Source organism: Lithobates pipiens, unplaced genomic scaffold (genome assembly GCF_037356315.1).
Source record: "Lithobates pipiens isolate NorthernLeopardFrog02 unplaced genomic scaffold, aLitPip1_a1.2 Scaffold_19, whole genome shotgun sequence".
In the NCBI taxonomy this organism is placed as follows: Eukaryota; Metazoa; Chordata; class Amphibia; order Anura; family Ranidae; genus Lithobates; species Lithobates pipiens.
Window position 1 is genome coordinate 226,934,389 of NW_027507764.1, and position 21,856 is coordinate 226,956,244.

General features: G+C 44.3%; 1 protein-coding gene across 3 annotated transcripts in view; it reads left to right on the forward strand.

Annotated features, from left to right (window-relative positions):
- Positions 1 to 21,856, forward strand: part of DDC (dopa decarboxylase) — a 232,366-nt gene that overhangs the window by 145,421 nt on the left and 65,089 nt on the right. For all 3 annotated transcript variants that reach the window (XM_077491761.1, XM_077491762.1, XM_077491760.1), the window contains exon 7: positions 1,864 to 1,930. In XM_077491761.1, coding sequence (XP_077347887.1) covers positions 1,864 to 1,930 — 67 coding nt within the window. The remainder of the gene's footprint in view (positions 1 to 1,863; positions 1,931 to 21,856) is intronic.

A 21,856-nucleotide genomic window follows, 5' to 3' on the forward strand; every position in this document is an offset into this window, starting at 1 on the left:
ACAATGGATAGATACAGGTGTATTCTGAGGTTCAGGCACACAGACAACACCCAATCGCCCACTAACTCCTGCAGATGGCTCAATTAGAGGACAGCAATAATGGGTAGATACAGGTGCATTCTGCGGTGCAGGCACACAGACAACACCCAATCGCCCACTAACTCCTGCAGATGGCAGATGGCTCAATTCGAGAACAGCAACAATGGGTAGATACAGGTGTATTCTGTGGTGCTCGCAAACAGACAACACCCAATTGCCCACTAACTCCTGCAGATGGCAGATGGCTCAATTAGAGAACAGCAATGAAGGGTAGATACGTGTGTATTCTGCGGTGCAGGCAAACAGACAACACCCAATCGCCCACTAACTCCTGCAGATGGAAGATGGCTCAATTAGAGAACAGCAACAATGGGTAGATACAGGTGTATTCTGCGGTGCAGGCACACAGACAACACCCAGTCACCCACTAACTCCTGCAGATGGCTCAATTAGAGAACAGCAACAATGGGTAGATACAGGTGTATTCTGCAGTGCAGGCACACAGACAACACCCAATTGCCCACTAACTCCTGCAGATGGCAGATTGCTCAATTAGAGAACAGCAAAAATGGGTAGATACAGGTGTATTCTGTGGTGCAGGCACACAGACAACACCCAATCGCCCACTTACTCCTGCAGATGGCAGATGGCTCAATTAGAGAACAGCAACATTGGGTAGATACAGGTGTATTTTGCGGTGCAGGCACACAGACAACACCCAATCGCCCACTAACTCCTGCAGATGGCAGATGGCTCAATTAGAGAACAGCAACAATGGGTAGATACAGGTGTATTCTGCGGTGCAGGCACACAGACAACACCCAGTCGCCCACTAACTCCTGCAGATGGCAGATGGCTCAATTAGAGAACAGCAACAATGGGTAGATACAGGTGTATTCTGCGGTGCAGGCACACAGACAACACCCAGTCACCCACTAACTCCTGCAGATGGCAGATGGCTCAATTAGAGAACACTCAGAACAGCAATGAACGGTAGATACAGATGTATTGTGCGGTGAACGCACACACACAACATCCACTAACTCCTGCAGACGCCGGAACACTACACAGGGCCGCCGCATCCTGTCTGTGGCCAATCATGGCTCTCCTCGCTGCCGGCGCTGTGATTGGCCAAGCATGTGGGGTCACAGTGCATGCTTGGCCAATCATGAGCCAGCAATGCACTGCGATGGCGTAGTGCATTGTGGGCTGAGAGCGCCACACGAATTTGTCGCGAATGGCCCATAACGTTAGGTATTCACCGAACGTGCGAACAGCCGATGTTCGAGTCGAACGTATGTTCGACTCGAACACCAAGCTCATCCCTACTGGGGACATAAAGAAGGCAAAATGTATTATCGTATATAGTAATACCTTCTGCAGTTCTGTGCATACAAAGGGAAATTAGGAAGCTTGAAAAAGATAACTCTGAAGAGTAAATGAAATGAAGGCATTTTCACTGTTGTACTTACACATTAGTTAACGATCTGCACTAAGCATGAAAATTTTTTTTAAAGCTTGTTCTTTAATGAGGACAAAATACTTTGAAAATTCAAGGTTTTCAAAATCTATGTAAATAAAGTTGAAAAATTAAGATTTGGTTGTGCACATATTTTATGCATGTGGCGCAGTATTCAGTATATTGAAGAGTTATATTCTACACATGCACAGACTATATAGTAAATATATGTTCCTGTTCTTCCCTTCTTTTTATCTCTAGCATAACTATTTTGCTGCATCATGTTAAACAGTCAAATATGCAATCTATTCCTGTTTGTACATTCTGGTTACTTTATTTCCTCTCAATCAATCACTTTCTTATAGGTCTGCGCTACACTAGGAACAACATCATCCTGTTCATTTGACAATTTGATGGAAATTGGGCCTATTTGTAAGTAATATAATTGGCTGTTTTTGTGGCATTGTCTGTTCCCATTGCTGTTTTAATGCGTATGTTCTAAACTGTTTGAATAATTCCTAGATTTGAAAAAATGTTTTATCACAGAGTCTGTTCTTAAAATTCTAGTTTCTGGGAGATCACCCACATGGCAGATGCTTAGGGCTCTGTGTGTGTCTGAGGGGCACAAAAACATGGGAAAGCTGTCTAATATTATCACTTCTGCCTGCCAGTGGCCCCTCTGTGAATGCATCAGCTACTTCAGGATTAAATTTAGAAGGGAATTTGAAAATTACAGTTTCACAAGCTCCTCTGTTTAGGCTCCACCCAGCTGCCATCGCTTTTCCTTGTCAGAGATATTGTAATCCCAGAGCATTGGCAGGTTAAGCGGCACATCAGAGACTCTGTGGGGTTTATTTACTGAAGACTAATAAGCTGTTGCACTTTGTAAGAATTTTCCCCAGATAGAATGCAGTACAATTATAGTTTACAAAAATGCCCAAATCTCATGCATAAAAAAAACTCTATTTTTTGCATGCATGTAAATGGATAATGGTAGTCAGCAGAGCTTCCCATTCAATCTTGTAAAGTTCAACTTTGCATGGAAAGGTGAACTGTCTATTTTCCTTTAGTAAATCAACCCAGTGGCTCTGCAGGAGCATCAGGCGTCTATGAGGATACTATTAGATCCTTGTTTCTTTATAAACTGTGGCCTCTGAAGACATCCTCTTGTAACTAAACATGTTGAGCGGAAGCCTCAATATCATTGCCCATGCTGGTGGATGGTGTTTGGCTAATACATTCTGTAGTTTGTCTTCCCCATGTGCGTGCCCTTAGGAGTTGTTTTACAATAAATCTTGTATAAAAGTATTGCGCTATGAGTCTGTTCTCTTCATCTTCCTATGGGCTCATACACAATGCTTTGAGGAGATGTGATGCCTGTTTGTTAGGGTTCATCTGACAATTGCCTTGGATAGACATCATGTATTTATGACCTTCATTCAGATTAGGGATGAGCCGAACACCCCCCAGTTCAGTTCGCACCAGAACCTGCGAACAGACCGAAAATTTCTACAAACTTTATAACCCCATTAAAGTCTATGGGACTCCAACGTTCGAAATCAAAAGTGCTAATTTTAAAGGCTAATATGCAAGTTATTGTCCTAAAAAAGGTTTAGGGACCTGGCTCCTGCCCCAGGGGACATGTATCAATGCAAAAAACCTTTTAAAAACTGCAGTTTTTTCAAGAGCACTCATTTTAATGACGCTTAAAGTGGAAAAAAAAGTGAAACATTCCTTTAAATATTGTGCCTGGGGGGTGTCTATAGTATGCCTGTGAAGTGGCACATGTTTCCCGTGTTTAGAACAGTCCCTGCACAAAATGACATTTCTAACAGAAAAAAGTCATTTAAAACTGCTTGCGGTTTTAATGTAATGTCTGGTTCCGGCAATAAGGATGAAAATCATTGAGAAAAATGGCATGGGTAGCCCCCCTGCCCATTACCAGCCCCTTTGGGTCTTGTACAGATATTAAGGGGAACCCCGTACCAAATTAAAAAAAGGAAAGGCGTGAGGCCCCCAGGCCCTATATACTCAGAACAGCAGTATACAGGCAGTGCAAAGACAGGAACTGTGTAGGTTTGTTGTGTTAAGTAGAATCTGTTTGTAATTTTGAACTGGTACATTTTTAAAGTGTAGCTCCAGTAAAAAATCTATTTTTAAGCTTTTAGGAAAACATAGCGAAGGGTTATCATCCCTGTATAATTTTTTTTGCCGTCCGTCTTTTTTCATCTCACTTCCTGTTGTCTCCTTCCATTTGCATGTAGGAGACATTTGTAAGTTGGATGTATGAAAGTAGGGGTCTGCCCTATATGCTCTGCAGAAATTTGGGCCTAAGGTGTTGGTGTTGCCACAACACTGTAAGCCCTCAAAGTGACTCTTGGTGGGCGCTGGAACACCCTGCTGTGTATTATATCAAGAATTGTAATTACATGCCATTGTTGAACAGTGGTAGAAAAATTGGGCCTTTGGTGGTGGTGCTGGTGGTGCCACAACACTGTAAGTCCTCACAGTTACTTGTGAAATATTATATCAAGAATTGTAATTACATGCACCTGTTAAACAGGGTCTGAAAAATTGGGACTTAGGCACTGGTGCCACAACACTGCAACACCTCACAGAAACTCTATTTGGAGAGCAGGAATGAGCCCTGCTGCAAAGTATTGCATCAAAAATGGTAATTACATGCCACTGTTAAACAGGGGCTGAAAAATTGGGCCTTAGGCACTGGTGCTGGTGCCACAACACTGCAACCACTCGCAGATACTCTAGTTGGAGTGCAGGAATGAGCCCTGCTGCAAAGTATTGCATCAAAAATTTGTTAAACAGGGGCTGAAAAATTGGGCCTTAGCCACTGGTGGCGGCATCCAGAACCAAAAATGTTCTTCCAAGCTATCAGCAGGATCATTGAGGAGGAAGAGGATAGTCAGTCAACATAACAGGATAGTCACTCAGTATCAGCATAGGCAGTCTTGAAGGGATGTGACATTTCAAAAAAATATATTCGGTTACATCAGCTGGTGGTGATCCAAGACTGATTCATCTTTATGAAGATCAGTCGATCAACCGAGTCGGTGGACAGGCGCACCCTGTGATCAGTCACAAAGCCTCCAGCAGCACTGAAGAATGCTGGATGCAGGACAGGCCAGTAGCTCAATTGCATACTGTGCAAGTGTCAGAAACCATGAAACAGACTGAGACAGAAGTACAATCAAATCACACTTGTTTATTAATAATAAAAAGGTAAATAGAAAAAAGCATATTCAAGCATAGCCAGAGTCCAGTAGCCAGATCGGGTAGTCAGCCAGTCCAAAGTTCATAAACCAGATCGGGTAATCAGCCAGTCCAGAAGTCAGGGATCCAAGGAGAGCAACTGCAAGCAGGATAAGAAGCCAGGAGGGATGTCAGCAAGCCAGTCTTGAAACAAACAGCAGGCAATGGTTCCTTGTGATGTGACCAAACGTGAAGGCAATGGAGAAATTAGCTGGAAGGCTTTAAATGGGCAGGTCAGATGAGCATAATCGGGAACAGCTGGTAACTGTGGAGAGAGAAGAGAGCTGGCAATTAGCCGACAGCTGAGCGGCCAGCCCAGAGGAGGAAGGGCTAAGCCAGCCCTGACAGCAAGCTTTGGCCAGTGATCCATCCTCAAGACCCAGTAAGCCAGAGGATTTTCAATGGCCCCTAGGTATTCCTGCACCATGTAAATCAGATGCTGGCGATGGTTTCTGGAACTGATCATACCTTGGAGTTGCGGCCAAAAAAATTGTCTGAACGCATAGGTGAGACAGCCACCTTCTCCACCGCTCCTTCTGTGACTGACCGAAGCCTCAGCAACACGTTGTCCAGGACCAGGAATTTGTAACCTCCCAGTCTCTGGGAACGCATTGCACAGACCTTTCTGCAAGGCCTCCCGGAGATGTCTCATCCTCTGCTCCCTCGTGACGGCAAGATAAGGTCTGCAACCTTACCCTTGTACCGTGGATCAAGGAGAGTTGCCAGGCAGTAATGTTCCCTCTCCTTGAACCGCTGAATACGAGGATCCTTCCGCTTTGCAGGATCAAGGAGGCCATGCAGCATAGGTTAGCTGAGGCATTCTGTCCGGAGTCCTCTGGGTCACTAAGGACGACATGATCCACAGCCACCTCCTCCCAGCCACGTACAAGTCCACGGGTTTCTTGGGACTGTAAAAAATCCCAAAAGACTGCTGCTGCTGATGCTGAGTGCCAGGCTCCACCTCCATAGTGACACAATCCTCCTCCTCCTCCTCCTCCTCCTCCTCTTCCTGTGTGATCGGCGGGTCAGCAGGAACACTGTATGGATAAAGGGGGCCTGCAGAGGCAAGGAAGTCCTCCTCTTCCTGCCTCTGTTCTGGCTCAAGTGCCCTGTCCATTATTCCACGCAGTGTGTTCTCCAACAGGTGGACAAGAGGTACAGTGTCACTGATGCATGCACTGTCACTGCTCACCATCCTCGTGGCCTCCTCATATGGTGACAGGACAGTGCATGCATCCCTGATCATGGCCCACTGGCGTGGGGAAAAAACCTGAGCTCCCCTGACCCTGTTCTGGTGGCGTAGTCGCACAGGTACTCATTGATGGCCCTCTGCTGCGTGTGCAGCCACTGCAGCATGGCCAACGTTGAGTTCCACCTGGTGGGCATGTCACAGATAAGGTGGTTCTTGGGCAGGTTCAACTCATTTTGGATCTCAGCCACGCGAGCACTGGCATTATATGACTGGCAGAAATTAACACAGACTTTCCTGGCCTTCCTCAGGACATCCTGTAAACCCGGGTACCTGCCCAAGAACCGCTGCACCACCAAGTTAAGCATGTGAGCCACACAGGGCACATGAGTCAGTTGTCCCTGTCGGAGGGCGGAGAGGAGGTTTGTGCCATTGTCGCAAACCACAATTCCTGGCTTAAGCTAGCGTGGTGTCAAATACCTCTCAGCCTGCCCCTGCAGAGCTGACAGCATATCTGCCAAGTGTGGCTCCTGTCCCCTAATCACACCAGCGCAAGCACGGCATGGCATCTTTTTGCCTGTGTACTTGCATAGCCCCTTGAATGCCTATGGAGCACCGCTGGTTCCGAGGACAAAGCACAAGAGGAGGGGGTGGAGGAGAGAGGCGTGTCACAACCAGTAGTAGCATTTTGGAGGCGTGGTGGTGGAACAACCTCCAACACTACTGCACCTTGTCCTGCATTCTTCCCAGCTGCCAGAAAAGTGACCCAATGCGCCGAGAAAGATAGGTAATGTCCCTGTCCATGCCTGCTGGGCCATGAGTCAGCGGTAATATGCATCTTACCACTGACCGCCCTGTCCAGCGAGGCATGGACATTGCCTTCCACATGCCGGTAGAGAGCTGGAATCGCCTTCTGTGAGAAAGAGTGGCATTTGGGAACCTGCCACTGAGGAACTGCATATTGCACAAACTCACGGAAGGGGGCCGAGTCTACCAACTGAAAAGGCAGCAGTTGAAGTGCTAGCAATTTAGCCAAGCTAGCATTCAACCACTGGGCATGTGGATGGCTGGGAGTGAACTTCTTTGGATGGTCCAGCAACTGGGGCATGGAAATTTTCCTGGTACAATCGGACATTGGTGTACTGCTAGCAGAGTGCCCGCAAGTACTTGGCTGTGACACACCTAATTCTACACCTTCATTCCTCTCAGTGCAGGTTTCAGAGAGGACTGAAGGTATAGTGGGGTTGGAGATCCCAGCTGATGAAGAGCAAGGAGAGGTCCGCTTTGTTCTTTGGTGTGGGTCTTTAAGGTACGCTTGCCAACTAACTGCATGGCAGGTCAACATATGTCTGGTCAAGCATGTGGTGCCCAAGCGGCTGATGTTTTGGCCACGCGAGATACATATGTTGCAAATAGCAGCGGTGCGATCTGATGCACTCGTCTCAAAAAAGGCCCACACCAAAGAACTTTTGGAATAACCCGCAGAGGCAGTGCCCTGCATAGGCGGAGCTCTGCGGTGTGATTCAGTCGGTGTGCTGCCCTTAAGTTGGCCCCTGAAGGGCATACTGCCTCGTTGGAGATGTGCCTCCTCCTCCTCTCTCCTATCAGGCACCCACGTGGAGTCAGTGACCCCATCATCCCCTCCCTCTTCATCACTGGAGCAAACCTGGCAGTATGCTGCAGCTTGTGGAACATGACTGCTAGATCGCTGTCCTTCTTGAGCATCCCCTCTCTCTGCGCTCATGCTACTGCCTTCCTCTAGCTGGTGACACAGTACACAGACTGTAATTACTGCAGCTGCTTGCGGTATAGGATCAGCAGGACACCAGCAATTGGGGTAGCTTTAGGTGCACACCGTGCAGATGACACAGTACACCAACTGTAATTACTGCAGCTGCCTGCCTGTTTTATAGGATCTGAAGAACACAAGCAATTGGGGTAGCTTCAAGTGTACACTGTGCAGGTGGCACAATACATAGACTGTAGCTGCTGTGGTTGCCGGTGGTATAGGACCAGAACAACACCAGCAATTGGGGAAGCTTCAGGTAAACACTGTGCACAATACACCTACTGTAATTGCGCTAGGTTCACAAGAAATTAAGACACTGTCCCTGCCTATCTGTCTCTCTATGAATGCCGAAAACACACTACACAAGGCCGCCTTATATAAGGTGGGGCATGTACTAAACCGGGCCCTGAGCTATAATTGACCACAGGCATGCTGCCTGTGGCCAATTATGGCTCTCCTCGCTTCCGGCGCTGTGATTGCCCAAGCATGCGGGTTGCAGTGCATGCTTGGCCAATCATCAGCCAGCAATGCACTGCGATGCCGCAGTGCATTGTGGGCTGTGAGCACCACACGAATATGGCGCGAACGGCCCACAAGGTTCTGGCTTCGCCGAACGGGTGAAAATCCCGTGTTCGAGTCAAACATGCTTTCGACTCGAACACCGAAAATTAAGTATTGAGGTTTAGCACAATTTGATTCTTTACTGCCCTATGTTGATACACATATATTTAAAGGGGAAGCAAAACATGATTTATGTTTATATACTTTTGATGTCTTTTATAGAGATGGGAAGGCCTGGCAAAAATGGAAAAATTGGGGGAAAAAAAGTCGATTTACTAAGTCGTTTTTTTGTTTATTTCTAGAAAAATTTGAAAAAGAAAAAATGTTGAATATGTTCTTTAACAATTATAAATAATTTATCTATGACATGGTATTCAAAACATACAACATGTAGACCTTCATGAAAGATTTCTGAAACTTTATGTAAAGTCTTAAGTTATTGCAATGTCTCTCAGCTGAAGACAAGCAAATTCTAAACCCAATTAGCACTTAAAATTAACAAGTAATACTATACTTTTCAGAGCAGTTCTTAAACAATGCATTTCTGCCATTAGGGGGAACTGCGGGAGAAAGGCTCACGTTTAGTTTGCTTGTGGGCTCCATCTTGTACCTCCTACAGTTGGGTAATTGTTGGGATACAGTAGATAGTTGCTGTTCTCTCTGGTCTTAATTGGCAGGTAGAATGGTGAATTTGTCTGACAAATTTGTTTATCTTTTTTAACCTTTAAATGCTTCCTATTAATGTTCTCCACCATCACAGAATAATGTTTACCAATAGTCTGGTCAGTAAATATTTTTTTTCTTTTCCTCCTCTCAGTAAAATGGTAAGACCAACATTAACAGTTTGGGTGGGATCCATGAGGTAGCGGTGATACGCTGCACAGGCGGAGAGAGCAAAGGTTCTGCATGTCCCTCGTAAATGCACAAGTGACCGTGGTGGTGTACTGTATATTACATCAAGATATTTTATAGATTTTTTTTTATTGTTACATATTTGTTTGGATATTAAGTATTGAGATTTTAGCACAATGTGTTTCTTTACTGCCCTTTGCTGATACCTATATTTAAAGGGGAAGAAAAACATGTTTTATGTTTATGTACTTTTGATGTCTTGTATAGAGACACAGTTCCCCACACACATCTAATGTGTAAGGTAAAGTCTACAGGCTTCGAAAAATCAGTTTGTAAATGGGTAGAAAAATGGCTAAAAGATCATATTCAGAGAACAGTCATTAATGATTCATACTCTGAATGATCTAAGGTTATTAGTGGGGTACCCCAAGGTTCAGTGTTGGGACCCTTACTTTTAAATATATTTATAAATAATATAGGGTCTGGGATTAAAAATACAATTTCAGTGTTTGTGGATGACACCATGCTATGCAGTGGACTACCATCCTTACAAGATGTCTCCAACTTACAAGCCAACCTCTATGCACTATTTCATTGGGCAACTGTATAGAAAATTAGGTTTAATGTTGATAAATGTAAAGATATGCACATGGGGGCTAGAAACATGCACACATCTTACATACTAGGAAGAGAACAGCTGTGGGAGTCAATGGTGGAAAAGGATCTGGGTGTTCTGATAGATTATAAACTTAATAATAGTATGCAACACCAAGCTGCAGTTCCCCAAGTGATAAAATCCTTTCTTGTATTAAGAGAGGCATGGACTGAACTCTGGCATACTCAAGGGGTAATTTTTGTGCTCCCACTACACGAACGATGGTTTGGTACAATGTAAATTATAAGGGGGAAGATTACACTCTCCCCCGAAAGATATTTGTCAGTCAGATATTTCAGGATAATATGTCATGGCTAGATCTCATGTGGTTGTAATGTGCGGGGCCTAGGTAGCGGGGTGAAAAGGTTGGCTGTAACACATGGGGCTAAGTGTTTACGGGCCTCCATACTTTATCTACAAGAAATGCATATGCATAATGAGCAATCTGTACAATTCTCGGCTCGTATGCTCAGCCAGCAGTTTCACTCTGCCTAATCCTTGTTCTCGTGGGGGGTGAGTATACTGATCCTCCAGGGGACTCCCTTTACTTGCTTACTCTCAGTAATATACGACAATGGGAGATATATTTTTCTTAGATGTAACCTGGAAGGACTAGAATGTATTTTAGCCAATACCTCCTCCCTTCTCCGCAGAAGTCCTTAACATTTTCACAGTTTTTTTGGCCCACCATCCCAATGTCACAGCCATCATTGTGGGCAATTTTAATAACTACCTAAACTTCCAGCTAGATAAATTTATGATGGCTTCGTCCAAACGACTGCCCCACACCATTTGCCAATCTTCTAGCGGAGATGGGACTTCATGATGTTTGTCACCTAAGAAACTCTCAGACTAAGACTTACTCCTGCCCCTCTGCATCACACAGTGGCCTCTCCAGAATTGACCTTGGTCTTTGTAATGAGGAAATGCTAGCTATTATTGTTGATGCTCAGTATGAACCGAGGATGGTTTCTGACCACTCGCCATACTTGGACATGATAACTACCGCTGGCCCCAGCAAGAGGAAACAATGGAAAATAAATCCATTCTGGCTCTCCTTATTTCCTACGCCAGACCCAGTAATTACCGCTCTTTCGGATTTTGTCACTATTAATAAAAACACAGCATCCTCAGGTATGTGCTGGGGTGCCCTTAAGGCCTTTCTCAGAGGCCAGTTAATCAAAACAATTTCCTCCATAAAGACTAAGACCAAGGCCTGGGCATTATCTGTTATCCTACAGAAACTAAGAGAGGCGGGGTCAAGGTTCACTACAAACCCAACTGACCATACCGAACGGAAATGGTCAGAAGCACAAAAGCTGGCCAAGCTCATGACAATATCGAAAGCGGAAAACAAATGATTATTTTTGCAACAAAAATACTATGAGGAGGGGGAGAACACCGGAAACATGCCGGCCATGTCTGGTAGAGGTCCCTCCTTCATGTAAAGGACACTTCAGGCCAAGTGGTGACTACTCACACATTCCTAGATGTACTCCTCCAAGGCCTCCTCCGCTCCCACTGATATCCGGGACTTTCTCTCCGGGTGCACTCTGCCGTGCCTCGATTGGTCTGATAGGGACATGTTAAATGCCCCCCTTATAACCAACAAATTACTAGAGGCTCTGGCCCTCTGCCTTCCTGGTAAATTTCCAGGGGCGGATGGGCTGCCAGCAGAGGTTTACAAAAAATATTCTGACACCTTACTACCAAAATTAAAGCAGACCTTAACCGAGGCCCTAGAACTAGGTCAATTGCCCCCATCTATGATGGAGGCTACTATAATTCTATTACTCAAGCCAGGTAAAGATCCCCTCCTCCCAGTATCCTACAGGCCCATCTCCCTTCTAATGATGGACTTGAAACTTCTGGCCAGAGTATTGGCCGCTCATCTAGCGTCTGTCATAGAAAAGCTCATTCACAGGGATCAGTCAGGGTTCATTCCTTCCAGATCCATGGCACTAAACATGAGACGATTGTTCCTCAATCTGGAGGCTCCAGTAGACAACCCTGGTAATAGGGCAGTACTATCCCTCGACGCTGTCAAAGCTTTTGACAGCGTCAGGTGGCCATACTTGTGGGAGGTCCTGGAAAGGTTTGGATTGGGAAATAACTTCATTACATGGGTCCAGCTGCTCTACAAGAACCCCACGGCCAGATTACAAATTAATGGTGATCTCTCTAACCCTTTCTGTCTTCACAGAGGCACAAGGCAGGGGTGCCCATTGTCGCCCCTGTTGTTTGCTTTAGCCCTGGAACCATTGGCGGAGACAGTGAGAGCATCACCATTGATATCCAGATTTGTGAGCGTCCCTACGGCTGATAAAATATCGCTATATGCACTCTCCTATATTTACATACATCGACCTCACTGAAAAACGTGATGTCCCTAATCACGAAGTTTGGCACCTTTTCTGGCTTCTCCATATGTAAGTAAGTCAGCCCCCCTACCCTTGGATGAGCTCCCAGCACCATTGCCGGACTGTGCTCAGTCTCTTCAGGTTGTTTCCTCCTTTAAGTATTTGGGGGTTCAGGTTACCCCGGACACCTCCAAATACCTGACAATTAACTTACTCCCTATCATCACTAAGCTACAAGTCAAATGCAGTGCCTGGTGCAAGCTACCCATATCAATCACTGGCAGGGCCAATCTTATAAAGATGGTGTGGGCACCTCAGTTATTATACATTCTGCATAACTCCCCACGATGGATCCCACGTAGATGGTTTACATGAGACTTTACTTTCTAGCCTCACAGCTTCAGCATCTGGCTGGCTGGGGAGAGGTAGATACCATGGATGCCAAAGAACACGTCTCTTTGGCGACTGAACGCAACCCTTCTTAACAACTCCAGATACAAGGAACAGATCAAACAAGAACTAACCTTTCTTTCAGCTGAATGTAATTGAAGACATAGAAGTTTGTGCTATGGAATTCACACAAGGCATTCATGAGAGGCCTCTTGATAAAATAGGACAAAATATTATAGCGCACACATGTAAAACAGACATTTACCTCCTGCAAGGCTATTTAACCACTTAACAACTGGCCCATAGCCGAATGACGGCTACAGGGCGGTTGCTTAACTCTGGGAGGGCATACAGTGACGTCCTCCCAGAATTACGCTGTAGCGTGCCCCCTGGGGAGCTCACCTGAGAACATCTGTGACCGCCGGGTCCAGATGCGGCGCGATCACTTGTAAACAAACCGGCGTTATTGTCACAATGCCGGTTCCTCCCTCCCCTCTCTGTACAGATCAGTACAGTGTAAGAGGGGAGAGATCGGTGGCAGCAGCTCTGTGGGCTAGATCTATAGTGCCCACAGCGCTGCTCCGTAGCAATTGACTCTCCAATACCCTGCCAATATTCTGCAATACTCTGCAATACCCAGCAAAACCCTGCTAATACTCTGCAATACCCTGCCAATACCCAGTAACAACCTGCCAATACCCTGCCAATACTCTGCAATACCCTGCAATACTCAGCAATACCCTGCCAATACTCTGCAATACCCAGCAATACCCTGCCAATACTCTTAAATACCCTGCCAATACCCTGCAATACTCTGCAATACCCTGCCAATACTCTGCTATACCTTGCAATACTCTGCTATACCCAGCAATACCCTGCCATACCCAGCAATACCCTGCCATACTCTGCAATACCCAGTCATACTCAGTGATACCCTGCAATACCCAGCCATACTCGGTGATACCCTGCAATACCCAGCCATACTCCGCAATACCCAGCCATACTCTGCAATACTCTGTGATACCCAGCCATACTCTGCAATACTCTGTGATACCCAGCCATACTCTGCAATACTCAGCCATACTCTGCAATACCCAGCCATACTCGGCCATGCTCATCCATGCTCGTACTCTGCCTCTGTATGTGGCCAGGCTGTGGAAGTCACACACATGTGGTATTGCCATACTCAGGAGGAGTAGGAGAATCTATTTTGGGATGTCATTTTTGGTATGTACATGCTATGTGTTAGAAATATTGTATAAATGGACAACTTTGTGTTAAAAAAAAATACATTTTAACCACTTCCCGCCCGCCGGCCGTCATATGACGTCCTTGAATTTGTACGGTGATATCTGAATGATGCCTGCAGCTACAGGCATCATTCAGATATCAGCTTTTTCAGCCGGCGATTCCCTACACCATAAGAATGATCATAGTGGCTGTTCCACTGCTTGATCGTTCTTATGGGAAGCAAGAGGGGACATTCCCCCCACCTCCCGCCTCCCTCCGGTGCTTCTACTGACTCACTGCTACGATCGAAGCCAGGATCGTTTTTTTATTTTTTTTATTTCAGGCTTCCCAGCCTAGAGGTGAGATGTGGGCTCTTATTGACCCCTTATTTCCCTGTAAATGTCATGCCATATTCCTATTACAAGGGATGCTTATTATATTCCTTGTAATAGGAATAAAAGTGATCAAAAAAATTATTTTGGGAAAAAAGTGTCAAACTAAAATAAATAAAGTAAAAGAAACAATAAAAAAAAAATTTAAGCACCCCTGTCCCCGTGTGCTCGCATGCAGAAGCGAATGCATACGTAAGTCCCGCCCACATATGAAAACAGTGTTCAACCCACACAAATGAGGTATAGCTGTGAACATTAGAGCGAGAGCAATAATTTTCGCCCTAGATCTCCTCTGTAACTGAAAACATGTAACCAGTAAAAAAAATGTAAAGTGTTACCTATGGGGATTTTTAAGTAATGAAGTTTGGGGCCATTCCATGAGTGTGTGAAATTTTGATGGGTGATATGTTAGGTATCTTTTTACTTGGCATAACTTCATCTTTCATATTATGCAAAAACATTGGGCTAACTTTACTGTTTTGGTTTTTTAAAGCACAAAACTCTTTTTTTCCAAAAAAAGCGCATTCGAAATATTGCTGCGCAAATACTGTGTGAGATAAAAAGTTGCAACGACTGCTATTGTATTCTCTAGGGTCTTTGCTAAAAAAAACATATATAATGTTTTGGGGTTCTATGTAATTTTCTAGCAAATAAATTATGAATTTTACATGTAGGAGAGAAATGTCAGAATTGGCCTGGGTGCTCCAAAACGCCTGATGGTGCTCCCTGCATGTTGGGCCTCTGTATGTGGCCACGCTGTGAAAAAGTCTCACACATGGTATCGTCATACTCGGGAGTAATAGCAGAATGTGTTTTGGGGTGTAATTTGTGGTATGCATATGCTGTGTGTGAGAATTAACCTGATAATATGAACATTTTGTGAAGAAAAAAAAAGGAAAAAAAATCTTGATTTTGCAAAGAATTATGGGAAAAAATTACAACTTCAAAAAACTCACCATGCCTCTTACTAAATACCTTGGAATGTCTTCTTTCCAAAAAGGGGTCATTTGGGGGGTATTTGTACTTTTCTGGCATGTTAGGGTCTCAAGAAATGAGATAGGCCGTCAGTACTCCAGGTGTGATCAATTTTCAGATATTGGCACCATAGCTTGTGGACTCTATAACTTTCACACAGACCAAATAATATACACCAATTTGTACTTATCTTTACCAAAGATATGTAGTAGTATAAATTTTGTCCAAAATTTATGAAGAAAAATTACTAATTTGCTAAATTTTATAACAGAAACAAAGAAAATTTCATTTTTTTACAGAATTTTCGGTCCTTTTTCTTTTATAGCGCAAAAAATAAAAAACCCAGGGGTGATTAAATACCACCAAAAGAAAGCTCTATTTGTGTGAAAAAAAGGGCCAAAAATTTCATATAGGTACAGTGTTGCATGACTGAGTAATTGTTATTCAAAATGTGAGAGCACCGAAAGCTGAAAATTGGTCTGGTTAGGAAGGGGGTTTAAGTGCCCAGTGGTCAAGTGGTTAAAACACCTAAACATTTTCAAAAAACATTTTAAAAAAAATGGGGATTCGGTCACACCATATTGCTATATGGTGCTTAAGCCCACTTACTGCAACAAAGTACTCCATAATTAGTCAGTCCTATGCTATCCATAGAATGGGAGATCCTGCTTCTCTGAACCATGGGAGACATACACTCCTCTATATGGGAGAACTAAAGGACTCCACCTATGACACAGGTGGACACTAATGAGAGGCAATGATGAGGGAGTGGGGTGCTCCAGGGGTACTTTTTCGTAGTAAGTGGGCTTAAGCACCATATCGCAATATGGTGTGACCAAATCCCCATAGTTTTTTTTAAATGTTTTTGAAAATGTTGTACATATACGATTGCATATTTTTTTTCCTTTTATTGGTTGAACTAGATGTACTTGTATCTTTTTTTAACCAAACTAACTATATAACGATGAGAGAGTTTATTAGAGTTCAGTCATCTGTTACAGTAAAGGTATCCTATGTGTAAGGCAGTGATGCTTTTCAAAGTTCCTAGCAAAGCCCAGAAAGAACCCACCTCAGGGTAGGCCTCTCATGTTACCCTTGCTTGGTGCCCATCAGGGTGGGGAACATGGAGCACGTGAGGATTACCACATGGGAAGTGTGCGTGATACACGAACACCACTCGCCTGTGTGGAAACTGCAGCACCATGTGTCTATATATATATACACACACAAGTCATTTTTTTATCACGGTTTTCACCAACGGACTATAGTAGAACCTCCCACTCAGAGGACACCCAGACCAGCCCAGAGGTAATCCAATGTTAGGACTCCAGTACAAACTAACCATACAGATCATAATAATAGATATAGTACCAGGAGGGGTTACCGAGGTTATATACCGAGGACACCAAGAACTCCCAGGGGACTTATTGACACTTACAAAAGGTTTTAACCATTAAGATATACAGATACAAACAAACTTGTCAGAAACCATGAATCAGGCCGAGACAGAAGTACAGTTAAATCACACTTGTTTAATAATGAAAGTAAATAGAACAAACGTTGTCAAAACATAGCCAAAGTTCAGTAACCGGAATGGATAGTCAGACAAACCAGTAAGTCAGGAAGCCAGGAATCAGCATTGTGGAACAGCAAGCAGGATCTGGAGCCAGAAGGAATGTCAGTCAAGCAAGTCTTTAACAGGAGCGCAGGAGAGAGTCTCTGTGATGTTGACCAAGGCAAAGGCAGAGAACATCTGGGCTGGACAGCTTAAAGCGGGATTCCACCCTAAAGTGGAACCTCCACTGATCGGAACTCCCCCCCCTCTGGTGTCACAATTGACACCTTTCAGGGGGGAGGGGGGTGGAGATACCTGTCAAAGACAGGTATTTTCACCCACTTCCGGGCATAGATTCCCACGGGAGTCTACGCCATTTCCTGCCCTGCCACGCTGTCTGCTGGGACACACACGGGTCCCAGTGACAGCGCGGAGATCTCCTATTGCACGGCGCGGCTCGCGCATGCGCAGTAGGGAACCGGGAAGTGAAGCCGATTCGCTTTACTTCCTGATTCCCTCACTTCGAATGGCGGCGGCAGCAGCCGAGGCCCGAGCGGTCGATCGACCTCGGCTGCCGGCATCGCTGGAACCCGGGACAGGTGAGTGTCCATTTATTAAAAGTCAGCAGCTGTAGTATTTATAGCTGCTGGCTTTTAATATATTTTTTTTGGGCGGAATCCCTCTTTAAGTAAGCAGGACTGATGAGCAGGATATCATCAACAGGTGAGTCACTGTGGATAGATAGGAGGAGGCAATTAGCCAACAGCTAAGCAGCCAGTTTAGAGAAGGAAGAGCTGAGCCCGGCCCTGACAAAACCATAGAGAACCCCAATACAGAGGGGATTTTTTTACCCAGGGGACACAGAGGAAGACCACCCAGGAACCATGGAGGTTATGGGCCACCCAGGCATTACCGAGGGTGGAAATCAAGGATGGCAGAATACATGGCCACCCCAGAGATCCTTTTACCAAATACAAAGAGAAGTTACATGGGAACAACAGGGGACCGGGGCAAATGAGGGGGGACACAGAAAAAGAAGAGAATATTAGGTGCAGGGATTTTTTGCTTGAGCAGTGTGATTTTTATTTAGGATGAAATGAAAATTTTAGATCTGGGACTCAAATATACTCCAAATAAAAACGTAGATAAGTTTGAGATCTACATTGATCTACAGAAATTTGTAAGAAAGCTGAATATTAAAAAGTTATTTTTTAATGACGAAAGTGAATAAAACCACCCCAACACAAAGAATGTATGAACATACGAAGTTAAGGAATAACTCTACTTTCAATCCAAAAAATCCAGGAAATAATAGCCTAGAAGTGTTTAAGAAAATGGTAGAGGAGGACATTAAGGAATTAAAAATTAACAAATCCAAAGAGAATGATGTTTGAAATACTATTTGGGATATAGAAAAGAAAAAAGAAGTGATTATCTGACCAGCCAATAAAGGTGGGGGACTGGGGATTCTGAATAAAATTGACTATAAGAATGAAATGAAGAAAGTAAAGAGGACACATACAAAAGGTTAAATTATAATCCAAGAAAGAAATATGATAAAAAAATTAAAAGCCTATGTCAATAAGGGGAATTAAAAAGACATTCTGAATAAAAAGGAGGCTAAATATTTGGTACCTGAGGCTGCAAAAACAACAGTCATATACTACCTACCTAATGTTCACAAAAATCAGGAAAAAATCCACCAGGGAGACTGAATATAAGTGGTATAAACTCCCTTTTCTCCAGACTGGGTGAATACTTGGATGAATATCTACAACCGCTGGTATCTAAGGGAAAATCATATCTGAGAGATGGTAAACAACTCATTTCAGAAATTAAGGATATACAGATAACAAATGAGGATTTTCTAGTCACTATTGATGTGAACTCACTATGCACCAACATAGTGCAGAAGGATGGTCTCGAAAGAGCAAAATGGGCACTACACAAATTTACAGATTTAAAACATGATCAGATAGTCATTTCCAAACCTTCTGCTAGAAATCCTATGAACAGCAATTACTTCTGGTATAATAAAGATTATGTTTAAACAAAAGGAGTCATAATGGGGGCAAAATACATCCCAAGCGTGGCTAATTTATTTATGAATAAATGGGAAGAGGAACAAATTTACAGTAAAGAGAGACCAAATCTTATTTTTTACAGACGTTATATTGGCAATATTGTCATGATTTGGAGGGGCAATAAGACATCTTTGGAGAGATTTTTTGAGATTAACTTCAACCAGTATGGGATGTTCTTTTCAGGAAATTGAAGACAATAAAGCATTGACTATCTAGATTTACAAATATATAAAGAAGGAAGTAGACTAGGCACAAGAACTTTCTTTAAACAAACTGATCGTAATGCGTATATCCCTGCCAGAAGCTGCCACCACCCGAAGTGGTTAGAAAGTGTCCCTAAAGGACAACTCACGAGGATTCAGAGGAATGGCAACGAAAAAGACTTTGAAGAACAATCAGAAGCTCTGATAAAGAGGTTTATAGACAAAGGTTACAAAAGAAGGGAATTGGAAGGATTAAAGAACATCAAAAATATGAATAGAGAATCAGTCCTAAGGGATAAACAAGGAAAATAATCCAAGAATATGGAATTTGCTTTTCACATTGGTTTTAATCAACAATACAAGAAAATAGAGGGCATAGTGAGTAAATATTGGCCCGTTTTGAAATCTGATAAGATACTAAAGAAACTCCTTCAACAAAGACCAAACTTTATTTAGTTTAGTCGAGCACCTACGCTGAGAAATAAGCTGGTGCATAATGCCCTTGATCCACCTAGAAACATTAGCTTGTTCCCCAGCCTGAAAGATGTCAGAAATGTCTACCATGTAGGAAAAAAAAAACAACCTGATAGAAAGGAATCATTCAGTTCTACTGTTTCGACAGGGAATACAAGATAAAGGAACTAATAACATGCACAAATACCTATGTCACTGGCGTGGAGATAATAAGAAGATGAGTCTCCCAAAATTAAACTAAATGGATCTATATATTGAATTCTCTCCAGCCAGAAGGTTTAAATATTGATATAGACCTTAATTGTTTTATATCGAATTATTGAATTTATACTCCGACTTACGTTTACCGTATATACTCGAGTATAGGCCGACCCGAATATAAGCCGAGGCCCCCAATTTACCCCCAAAAAAACTGGCAAACTTATTGACTCGTGTATAAGCCGAGGGTGAGACATGCCTGTCCATCCCTGTGTGTGTGTCCGTCCATCCCTGTGTGTCCGTCCATCCCTGTGTGTCCGTCCATCCCTGTGTGTCCGTCCATCCATCCCTGTGTGTGTGTGTGTCCATCCATCCATCCATCCCTGTGTGTGTGTGTCTCCATCCATCCATCCATCCATCCCTGTGTGTGTGTGTCTCCATCCATCCATCCCTGTGTGTGTGTGTCTCCATCCATGTGTGTGTGTGTGTGTGTGTGTGTCTCCATCCATGTGTGTGTGTGTGTGTGTGTGTGTGTGTGTGTGTGTGTGTGTGTGTGTGTGTGTGTGTGTGTGTGTGTGTCCAGCCTACCTGTGTCCCGAGCCTTTGTCCCGAGCCTCCGTCCCGTGCCTTGCCTCCTTGCCTCCGTCCCGTGCCGTGCCTTGCCGCCGTGCCTTGCCTCCGTCCCGTGTCGTGCCTTGCCTTGCCTCCGTCCCGTCCCGTCCCGTCCCGTGCCGTGCCTTGCCTTGCCTCCGTCCCGTGCCCTCTTCGTCGGCGGCCATTGTAAAATTCAAAAGCCTCCGCCTTCGCCTGTGATAGGCGGAACACTGAATTTCCCAGCAGCCTGTGTTCCGCCTATCACGGACATCGTATCATCCTCGTCCGTAGTACGAGGATGATACGATGTTCGTGATAGGCGGAACACAGGCTGCTGGGAAATTCAGTGTTCCGCCTATCACAGGCGAAGGCGGAGCCGGAGGCGCGGCTTTTGAATGATAGAATGGCCGCTGTCTGTCTGCTCGACACGCTGATCGAGCGGGCAGACAGCGATGACTCGAGTATAAGCCGAGGGGGGCACTTTCAGCCTCAAAAAAGAGGCTGAAAATCTCGGCTTATACTCGAGTATATACGGTAATATGTTTATGTTCCTAGATGTGGAGTGAAAATATGCGTGTGTCCATTTAAAGTCCCTATTTTCTTGATATTCATTTTATTGATTATATATATTTTTTTGGTCTGAGATATCTGTTCCCTTAAATCAATTTCACATTTTTGGTTACTAGTTTCACCTCTGTTAATAAGAGTTTACCTACTTTGGTTAATAATATATTGGGTCATTTTATAGTCCCTATTTTCCCATAGTAGCCATTTTTGGTTTGAGTAGACCTGTCTCCTATATATATATATATATATATATATATTGTGACAGAGCGAGGCTCTGTCCCTATGAAATTAGAGGTAAAGGAGACACAGAGTTTGCATATCTGCGGACTGCAGGACTACAGAGTGTAGAGTTTAAATGGAGAAAACTGCTCTGTCAGTTTTCTCCAGGTTTTGCTAGCTCCAGATGGGATTCTGTAGTTTGGAGATCCCTGAGAGTTATGGGTGGGACGGTATCTCCAACCCTGTGTCCGGGTCTTGAGGCTAGCGAGCAGGGTGTGTGCCCAGCTGCACACAGCCCATATAACGAGGAGATTTGTGTAGGATGGTGGTGTGTGAGCAGCTTGCTGCTTGAAGCTGTGCATGTCCAAAGCTGTGTGAAGGACTCAAAGCTGTGTGCGTCCAAGGAGCCGTGTGCTGTGTGTCGAAGGGTTGGAAGCTGTGTGCGTCCAAGCAGTTTGTTGGACGGGGCAAGTAGCCAGGTGGGCTAGCATTTTCGTTCTGATTTTGCTGTATTTAATTTAAGCTTGGACCCCTGCGTGGGATTACTGGATGGACTAATATTTTGTTTTCTTCTAATAAACGTGGGCTACCAGGCCCTTAACCCTACATGCCTGACTGATGTGGACTAAAAAAATGCATCTACCAATTGAGCTAATCACCCCAATGTCACAAGTGGTGCTCGAATGCGGGCATGTAGACGGTGGAATCCGGCTCCTTGCTCCATGGTGAGTCGCATCAGGAACTACTGCTAGCTGTGTGTGGCAGCCAGGCGAACAGCATTGCGTATACGTTTATTTGATG